Source organism: Ceratotherium simum, chromosome 16 (genome assembly GCF_057802395.1).
Source record: "Ceratotherium simum simum isolate JZ-2026a chromosome 16, ASM5780239v1, whole genome shotgun sequence".
Lineage (NCBI taxonomy): Eukaryota > Metazoa > Chordata > Mammalia > Perissodactyla > Rhinocerotidae > Ceratotherium > Ceratotherium simum.
Genome location: NC_141915.1, coordinates 39,411,607 through 39,421,440, shown reverse-complemented (window position 1 = coordinate 39,421,440; position 9,834 = coordinate 39,411,607). Strand labels below are relative to the sequence as shown.

At 59.7% G+C, this 9,834-nt stretch overlaps 1 protein-coding gene across 2 annotated transcripts; it reads right to left on the bottom strand.

Moving 5' to 3' along the window:
- Positions 1–184: 184 nt before the first annotated feature.
- PPP1R1B (protein phosphatase 1 regulatory inhibitor subunit 1B) lies at positions 185–9,020 on the bottom strand. Of its 2 annotated transcripts, XM_087441093.1 has the most exons (8): positions 8,486–8,607; positions 7,266–7,485; positions 6,763–6,823; positions 6,429–6,451; positions 5,927–6,002; positions 2,479–2,679; positions 1,094–1,213; positions 185–1,006 (listed from the first exon to the last, which is right to left on the bottom strand). In XM_087441093.1, the coding sequence occupies exons 3-8, from the start codon at positions 6,794–6,796 to the stop codon at positions 957–959; spliced, it is 504 nt and encodes a 167-aa protein (XP_087297219.1). In that variant the 5' UTR covers positions 6,797–6,823; positions 7,266–7,485; positions 8,486–8,607; the 3' UTR covers positions 185–956. The 2 variants fall into 2 exon arrangements, with proteins under 2 accessions (XP_087297219.1, XP_004434630.1); XM_004434573.3 differs by lacking the exon at positions 7,266–7,485 and having other exon boundaries at positions 8,486–9,020.
- Positions 9,021–9,834: the final 814 nt, after the last annotated feature.

The following is a 9,834-nucleotide window of genomic DNA, read 5'->3' as shown; positions in this document are numbered from 1 at the left end:
CTAGAACTTTTGTGATCCTTCCTAAGTGTGCCCCGAGCTTGTTGTTTGCGGGAGGATCTTAGACTAGAGGACTGGACACTAGGGTCGAGGCCCCGCCCCTTGGATGACCACCAACCAGTCCACAACAGGAACCCCGTTACCTCCTCCTCCCTGTCCTTTCCTCTAAAAGAGCAGTCTCAGCACAGTTATTTACAAAGATTTATTACACCACGGGAGCGGTTCAGGCCTGGAGTCAGGGAAGAGGGGAAGGGGGCAGAGCAGCTCGAGGACAGGAGAACCTGGCTCCCCACACCGTGTGCCCCCACCCCCACCCCAGGACGTATACTAGGCGGCATTCCTGGCATCAAAGCACAAACAAAATGCAACAAAGCAGCCTCTGCCAGTCCATCTTCCAGGCACCCAGGCTGGGGCGCGGGGGTGATAAGGGGAAGGTTTCCAAAATTTTGAGGCTGTGGAGAAGGATGCCTGAATCCTGGGTCCCGGTAGAAGCCAGTGACAGGGGTGGTGACTTGGAATCTCCCATAGGAGAGGGGATAGAGAAGGATCTAAGGGCACCTACAGGTTCTTAGTACCTCCCTTCCCCATATCTTAGGGTCCTGCCCTGTGGTTTTCCTGTGCCCAGGGGAGAGGGTCTGGGGAGTAGAATTGTGAAGGATGAACCTTTGTCCCCCATTCACTGGCTTTTCCAATGCAAGCTCTCACATCTCGCCTCCCACTGAGTGAGCAGGGGAATGACTGGCAGGGGTAGGCATCAGGCAGCAAGTGCCCAGGGACTCTGGGCATCAGCCAAAGGTGGGTGAACAAGCAAACACAGACCAGCTTTAGTCTTCTAGAAGTCAGAAGCCGCAGCCCTAGCAAATGAGGGGAAGGGTACAAAATAGGGTGGGGACAGAGTGGGTTTCTGGAGAGCAGCGATGCCCCCTCCACTTTCTTCTGAGAGATGTAGGGCTGGGTATCTATGTGCCAGGCTCAGGGTGGGCAGGGCACTGTGGCTCCTCTCCTGGCTCTGCAAAGCAAGCAGAGGGACTCAGGGCCTGGCCACATCCACCAAGATCCCAGCTCTGCCGCCTCATTCCCCGCTCCCAAGCCTTACCACTTAGTGTGGAGTCTTCCACTTGGTCCTCGGAGCTTCCATCTCTCTGGGGCTCATCCAGAGGGGGTGGGCGCTCCCAGGGCCCCTCCAGACCCTGGCCAAAAGTTGTCTTCTGCCCAGCTGGGGACAGGGAAGAAGTGGTGAAAAAACAGGCTCCGAGTATCCATCTGGCTGTCCTGGAGCATGAGCTGAGTCTCTGATGGCTGAGGCTAAGCTTTCTGAGGCCATCATGGTATAGTAGAGAGAGCACTGGACTAGGACAGCTCTTCCAATGACTGGCCATATGATTTAGATAGTCTTTACCTCTCTGAAGGGGACGGTAAGAGGGAAATTGTGTAGATTGCCTTAAATAAGATAATAGTTAATACCCTGCCTGGCCCAGTGCCAGGACCCAGGAGCTGCTCCGAGGGCGGTTGATATTGCTCCTTGGTAGTCTTGTCATTTGACCCACTGCCCTACTGCTTTTCGTGAGGGAACGGTCTCCTCTCACCTCCTCTCCACCTGTTCTGGGGGTCTCAGTGGGAGCTGACTCAGAGATGCAGAGAGGAAGTCCAAGCCATTTTGTTGGGGTGCAAAGGCTGGGCACTTCCAGCAGGGGTGGTCGGCTGTTTTTCATCCCCATAAACAATGGGACCAAAAAGTTTAATGTGCGCTAGGAGGGACAGATGTGGCACAGCCTTCCATGGCCAGGCATGGAAGAAACAGCCCTGGGCCTAGAAATTCTCTGGGCCTTGGGACCATTGTGGAGATTTTTGGATCTGGGGCCTCTAGTTCTGAGGCCTTCTGTGTAGGTCTTAGGCCCCTCTCTTTCCAGCCAGCTGGGAGTGGAGGTGCAGGAGGACCAGATTGGTTCTTGAATCCTAGATTCTCCGTCTAGACACTAGAGGGCACCCTCTCATCCTCAGCCTAGGAAATGAAAAAGTGGGGAGAAACAGCCACAGGGTCCTGGAGAGGCCTTATCAGCCAGCCCTCTGCCTCCCAGCAGAGACCACATCCTACGTTCAGAGCCGTAGGCAGTGGGGGCATTGGACACTCTTAGTCCTCTATCCTTGCATCTCCTTGCACCCCCTCACCGCCATGGGGATGGGAACTCCTTTCTTGGGTCTAGCTTCAAACTTCATGTGGCATTCCCTTATTTCTTAGAGAAGAGAGGAATTATTAGGGAGTACCTGATTGGGAGAGGGGCTGAGTCGAGGATGGGAGCAGCCCAGGTGTCAGGTAAGGCTGAGTGTGAGGCATCCAGTGGGGTGAGAGGATGGGGAGGCCCTTGTGGTGTGACTGCAGTTTACATGTGTGAGAACTGGGAGGGGGTGACCCAGGATGCTCAGGGAGGACCCCACCTAACCATGGTGGTAGGACCCAGCCTTCCAGCCCCTTCAGCTTACCAGACCCCCTGCTGCTCCTCAGGACTTCAGCCTGGCTGTCCTCCTCCTCCTCCTCCTCTTCATCATCGTCCTCCTCCTCCTCTTCCTCTCTTGGGTAGCCCAGCTCCCGCAGCTCCCCCAGCTCATCCTCCTCCTCCGAGGCCTGATTCTCACCCAGGTTGCTGATGGACTGCAGGTGAGACTCGGCAATGCGCTGCACGGCTGGCAAGGGGGGTCCGGGAAGGCAAGGGTCAGCCAGGTCCAAGCAGCCCATGGAGCTAGAGAGGCAAGTGCTCCAGCCCCCAGCCTCCTTCCCATGAGCCTGGGGCAGAGCTAACCCCCTCAGGGGTCTAGTTGAAAAGCTGAAGGCTGCAGGTCAGCCTGGTGGGGTCCAGACCAGGACAGAAGCAGCAGGGGGTAGACTCTTGATCATGTTTGGCTCTTAAGCTGTCCAAAGATGCTGGCCCCCCACAGGCTGGCACCAGGCTGCTCCCCTACACCATACGGTGCCAAGCTGGACAAGACCAGGCAGGCACAATAGCAGCTTAACATTCCCTGGTCTCCAAGGACCTGGTATTAGAAATAGTGTCCACCAGCCCAGCCCCGGGGAGAAGGCACAGGGCCTAGGGGTCAGGGCCCGGGGAATTTGTCCCTTCAACTTCTGGGGGAGTGCCCAGCCTGCTTTGGGCTCACTGCTCACCCCAATCCTGGCACCCCCATGCTGGGCTTGGTCCACACCCCCTGGCACTGCCCTGTGCTAGATGCCACTCCACACACCTCTGCCCCAGGCTCTAAGAGGTAGGAACAATTCTGAGACATAATAGTCTGCAGCCAGTGAAGTCGTGTCTGGGGATGTGGCATGCTCAGATGCGGCGCCCACAATCTTGACCCACATCCCCAAGCTTCCAGCTCCCTCTGCGGTGACCTAGAAAGCAGCAAACACCCCCACCCCCAACACCACCAAGGCCTGCTGGGATAAGGCCAAGAAGGGAACAGTGTGGGCAGCTGGAGAGAAGTTTCCAAAAGATTTCCCCCTGGTAAGGATCAGGAGCTTTGGAGAAAGGGGGCAGGGCTGGGGGATTCTGGGAGAATGGCAGGAGTTGAGGGGACACTGTGAGGAGTGCCTGGGGCAGAGGCAGCAGGGGGACCAGGAGCTGGTGGGATTTTAGAGCATTTGGGTCACTAAACTCACAGACGAGATGCGGACGAGCTAGGGGCTGGGGTTGCTGCAGCTCCTTCCTGGTCCGCAGGCAGCCCCTCCCCTCAGAAAGCCCAGAGGGGTAGATCCAGGCTGGAAGCCTCTGGGGCAGTGAGCAGGGCACTGCGCTCCTGCCAACTCGGGGACAGGCACAGAGGGTGCATTGTGTACGCCCGCTGACCCGCCCTCCCCCTAACTCCAGCCTAGTGCCTCCCGCTGACTCTGGGCAAGCTACCCAGGCAATAAAAGTGCAATAAATCTTCCTGCCCTGGCCTTGGGGACGAGGCAAAGCTTCACCGTGAGCCAAGTGTGAGAGCTCTGGCCTTGGGGAGCCCCCTCATGCCTAGACTCAGCGTTGCCCACTCTCCCTCAGGGGCTCTTCTTCCTTACAAACCCCCAGCCCAGCCAGGGGCTTTCCCCGGCCCAGAAAGGGGCCGGAACCTACAAAATAGTGGCCTCCAGGTACAGAAGGGTCCTCTGGGGACCTCTGGGGATGGGAGGGAAGAAGAGGAGGTGGCAGCTCAAGCAGCTGCCCTCTCCCCCAGCCAGGGGAGGAGAGTGCAGTTCGTGAGCCACAGTGACACAATAGGTGTGTGCATGTGTGCAGCGCCTGTGCTGGCGCCCCGTGAGCCTCCCGCACGCCTCACCTCACCTCGCCTCCGCCTCGTGCCTCTCAGGGCTCTCTAAGGTCTCCCCCTCGCCCTCCCAGCTGTCTCCTTCTCTCGCTGTCTCCATCTCTGGGGCCTTGAACTCCCTCCCACCCAAGTCTCCCTTTTTAAGCTCGAAGGTCCCCAGCACTACCCCCAACCCCAGACTGTCTGCCCCTGTCCTGGCCCCTTTCTCTGCCCTGCCTCTCCCCACTTAGACCCTCCTAAGGCATAGCCCAAAAGGGCAGTGTGGGCGGGGGCACATTTCTGGCCATTGCAGGGCACCCTGGAAGCACCCTAGCCCCGTCCTCTTCCCCCAAGCCCTCTGCCCCATGCTCACAGTCAGGCGTCCAAGGGCCTGTTCTTCCCCCTCACATCCACTTGGCCCTCCCCAGCCCAGGCGGGGAGGAGGGAGATTTCTTATCTCCTCTCCTGAGAAGATGCCATCTCCTCCCTCATGCCTGCTCCGGGGGCTGGCCTTCCCCACGTCCCTGCAGGTGGGAAGCCCTTCCAGGTGCTGAGCCACACTGCCCACTTGCTGTCCCTTCATTTCCTGTCCCAGAGGAAGAGAAAGAGCCCCTGCCCTTCTCTCCTGTCCTCCCAGCCTCTCCTCTCTGCTGCCTGCAGGCGGGCTGACAGGTGCACCTGTTGACCTTGGCCGGTGCTGGGAATTCATTAAAACCACCCCAGAGGGAGCTCTCAGCTTACCCTTCTGGTTGCCCTCCCTCCCTCCGTGGGAAAAGTGAGCTGGCCAGGCAGGAAGAGCCTCAGGCGGGAGCTGAGGTGGGGGTGGGAAGGCATCCCCTGGCTTAGATAGGAAGAGACCCTCCCCGCACCCCCATCTGCCCCACCTTCTCGTCCAGCCCCCCACTGGAAGCAGAGTCTCCAGGTCCTAAGACCCCCCTCTGATTTCACACCTCTTCCCCTTTGCACACCTTCTTCCCTCTTCCTGGAATGCCCTTTCAGTGCCCCCTTCAAATCCAGGCTTAAACATCCTCTCCCCTGTAATTCTCCCTGACCCTTTGATGCAAAGGGCCTCATGAGGGCAGGGGCCGAATCTCACTCCTCTTATTTTGCCCACTGCTCACCAGTGAGGTCTGGCATACACTAGGGGTTGTATAAGCGTGTGTTGGAGGAATGACTTGCCTTCTAAAAGAGAAAGGAAAAGCAGAAACGAGAAGCATCCAGTGTGCAGACCTGTGCAAATGTTATGCGAATGGGAGAGGAGAGCAAGGGGTGCAGCCCAGAGAAGAAGGTGCATTTTGGGGAGGGCAGCGGCAGCGGGGGCGATGGGGTGGGGGGTGGGGGTCCACACACACTTGCAAAGAGGAGGAGCAGAGCTGAGTCTCTTTACGTTGATGCCTACCTGTTATTTCAGGCCAGCCACCTATTTTCTTCCAACCCCACAACCTGATTTTAAGGCTCACAGCTGCCCCTTTCAGCCTCTGGGCTCCTTCTTGACAAGGCTCAGATTAAGAAAGAATTGGTCTCCAAGTAGGGGTTGGGGTACATGAGACCATCCCTCCCCGCTGACAAAAGCTCAGCATTTCACCTCTCTCCCCCAGTGTCAGCCCCACTCCAGGGGTCAAGGGGACAGCCAGACTGACAGGTGAGGGGATAGTACCTTTCAGCGAGGGGGGCGTGTAGGCACAGGGATTGGGTCTCTTCGACTTGAGGTGGTGTCCCTCTCCTGAGGCTCTCTGCCAGAGGAAGAGCCAGGTTAAATGGGCTCACCGCAGGCCCATTCCCAGCACCCTCCCTCCATTCCATCCCACCCATGGCAACCCCAGCAGACTGGTCTAGCCTCTGCTGAGGGGTCCAGGCGCTGCTGCCCCGAGGGTCCTGCACCTGGGCTGATGCTTTGGGAGGGCCTCCATAAGACATGGCCTGCCTCAGGGCAGGACCCTAGGTTCTGGAGGCCTCCCCTCAGTTGGGGCAGAGGAAACACAAGGGCAGAGGAGGATCTGCTGGTGGCACCCTGGCACCAGGCATTCTCCCTGGAGGTGCCGATTGATATGCTAATGTGTCCTCCTGGATGGCACCCTATGTTAGTTGGGAAGTAATCCCATCCACCCCACCACAAACGGCCCTGGGATCCCTTTCTCCAGCTGCCCCTGAAAACTCACCTGGTGCGGGGAGGCCTCCTCCTCTGAGGGAGGCCACCAATGAACCCAGGGAAGAAGAAAGAAGAGGGAGAGAGACGAAGAGAGAAAGAGAATCCAAATTACTTTCTCCAAAGGCTGAATTTCTGGGGAAAGGGAAGGTGGGCCCTTTCCTTCCTGGTGTTGGGAGGGGCCTGGGCAATAAATGAACCCAGCCAAGCTGGGCTCCCAGACCTTACCCACTCCTCCCGCCCCATCTTCTGCTCAGTCTCCTACTCATGGGACTTTGGCAAGGGCCCCAAGCAGGTATCAGAGTTAGGGTGGGGTGAGGTCTGGCGGGGGCAGGGAAGGGGCCCACCTGGTGAGGAGTGCTCTGAGAGCCGGAACAGCATGGCAGGGGTTGGTCTCCTGCGCCGGATCTAAGGAGATGGAGAAAGAGGTGTGTGTGGGGGGGACAGGACAGACACCTGCAGCCCCCATTCCCCTGGCCCCCCAGGCAGCAGGGAACAAACGGTGCTTTGGATTCCCCGGTAACCTTTGAATCAAAGACTGTCAGAGCTGAAAGGAACTCTATAGCTCACCCCTCATTTTACTGAGGTGAAAACCCAAGGCTCAGAGAAATTCAGCAAAGAGCTCAACGCCACACAGCACGCCAAGGCAAAGAAAGGAGAAGATGAAGCTGTCACTGACTCAAGCCCATGCCCATCCCACTCCATGGCTATTCTAGAACGGGCATCTCCCTTTCTATCTTCCCCTACCAAGGCCCTTCCTCTCCCATTTTTGAAGACATCAGACCTCGGGAGCGGAAGCCGGCTGTTGTAGATGCCCCGTGGGCCATGGCACCCACGAAGCCCTGCCCACCTAAGGTCAGCTCAAGGGCTTCAAAGAAACTGGATCCAGCTGCAGAGGGAGGCTGCGCCAGGGCACTGCAGGCGCCTCCAACCTCACACTGAGGCTCAGCTGTGGGCTTGAGCCCCAGACCCACAGGGGCCAGGGCGGGGTGGGAGGTGGGGTTCTCTGGAGGCTGGGGTCTAGGCCCCTCCAGCAGTCTCTCTCAGGCCGTAGAACTCTTTGCCTAGTCCTCATAAGAAAAACAAAAAGTTGCCCTCCTTGGTACATGAGCCAAGCTGAACGGTGTGTGTGGGGGGGGGCGCCACTGAGCACTCCCCGTAATTGCCCCCCCCCCCCAGCTTGGCAATCAGACCAAGTGTCAGTTAATTAGGTCCCCTCTGAGCTCCAGGGAAATACACAAAGAGAACCAGGTGAATTAAGCTGACACTGCCACCCCCTCCTGCCAAACTCCAACACAGTCCTCCAGACGAAAGGCTGCTCAGGCTCAGGACCCAACCCGCCCCCCACAGCCCCCTATCTCCCCCCTAAAAATGACTCGGCCCACTGTCACTGCTCTGTTGGGTACCAGCTGCACCTCAGCAACAAGCGAACCTGCTGGGTTGTGGGGGGTGGAGCCGCCTTCTCCTCTTCCTCCCCCTCCCCCCGACTTTGGAGACCTCCCAGTCCCCAGGAAGACTCTCCAGAGAACTCAGGCGTCCGTGTTTAGAGGTCTGGCTTCCGTAACGACTAGTCACCTCCCCCACCCCCCATCCCCACCCCCATGTTGGGCTCTTTCTAGGGCCTGACAGCAGAAGGAGGTCAGAACACGGTTCTGGGGACCCCAGCCCGGCCATGCAGGGTGGGACTAGGGAGGAGCAGAGCAGCGGGGCAGCCGAGGGGCAGACCGGCTCTGTATCATGAAAGGGTCAGTGTACCGTGTTTCTCACATCCGACCAGTGCCAGCTGGGACCAGGGAAGGGGGACACTGTGCGAGGTCCAGAGCACAGTCCCACCTCCCGGGGGGGCCCCAATTCTCCTGCCCCGGAATCAGGACGGAAGCCCCGGGAAAAAGTTGCACGAGTCTCCAGCGAACTTCCCGCGCTGCTCCGCGCCCCCGCCGCGTCCGAGGCGGCCCGAGACTCTCCTTTGCCCCCCGTCCCCCAGGCCGGCCCCGACCCGGCAGCGCCCCGGAGCGCAGAGGAGCCCCGGGGTGTGTGGGGGGCGCTGCCGAGGTGGGCGCGGCCCCTTACCATCTCCACCTGGCGGGGGTCGAGCTGGCTAGGGGGCGCGGGCACGGAGAACTGGATCTTCTTGCGGTCCTTGGGGTCCATGGCGGGCGGGTTGGTCAGTAGGCGGGGGCGCACCGTCCCGGCTCGGCTCCCCCGCGCTGCTCCGGGCGCCGCGGCGACAGCGGGCTGTGTGGCGAGGAGGAGGAGGAAGGCTGTTCGTGCACAGATAAAAATACCGCGCTCGGCGAGGGGAGGGCGCACGGGCGGGGAGGAGGGGTCGGCGCCGGGCTCCGCGCGCCCCCCGGCTCTGGGCTCGCCCGCCGCGCTCGCTGCGCTCCGGCCGAGCCCCGGTCCCTTCGCGCCTCCACCCTCGGGCCCCCCGGCTCGCAGGTCTCTGTGTCTGTCTCTCTCTGTGTCTCTGCCTCTCCCCTCCTTCCCTCACTCTCTTTGAGTGTCTCTTCGCTGTCTCTCCGCCCTTCCTCTCTCTCCCTCTCTTCCTCTCCGCGTGTCTCTCTCTCTCTGCCTCTCTCCGTATCTCCTGGTCTCACCCCTCTGGCCCCAGCCTTGGGGTCCCCAGCCCGTCCCCTCGGCCTGGGACTGGCGCCCGGGTGCTTGGAGGGAGGGCTTAGGAGAAAGTGGCCAATGAGCACTGGGAACCGTGTTCTCCCTGTGCAGGGAGGAGGGTGGGGAGCATGAGCCAGGGCCGGGGGTTGGGGGGAAGGGGGGTAGGGGGGCGGGGGAGCAGGCTGGGGGCCCCCTGCCGTCTCCCCAGAACTTGAAGCTGCATTATTGATGGAGTCCAGCAGGGAGGATAATGGGGGGAGGCCAAGGGGGAGAGGGGCAGCAGGGAGACAGGACTCTGGCCTTAACCCCTTCGTGGCCTGGGTACTTGGAGTTTCATGGGGAGGCCTGTGAGGGCGTGGAGAGTACCACCAGCATGTCACGCTGTGAATGGGGGTGTCCTAGGAACGAGTGAGTGTGGAAGAGCAGGTTGTGTGGGAGGACACGTGTCAGTCATCATGACAGGGAGTGTGTGTGAGAGAGTGCCAGGGGCCCTGTGGTGCCTATAGCTGGGGAGTGTGTGTGTTTGGGAGTGGGGGGGTCAGTGTGGTATGAGTGTGTGAGAGTCTTTGTGAGTAAGTGTGTCAGAGTGTCAAGGATGCAGGTGTGAGTGGCAGGGTGTGGGAGGACTTTGTGTGTGGGGGGGGAGTATGTGGGTGTGGGAGAGGATGTCAGAGGCTGTCAAGGTGATGGGCATGCGTGTGCCAGCTTGCAAGGGGGTGGGAGTACTGTATCCACAGCTCTAGTCTGTGCAGTAGAGGGGGGATAGGGTTGTGATCCTGTGAGCACTCCTGGGCAGGGATGTGACC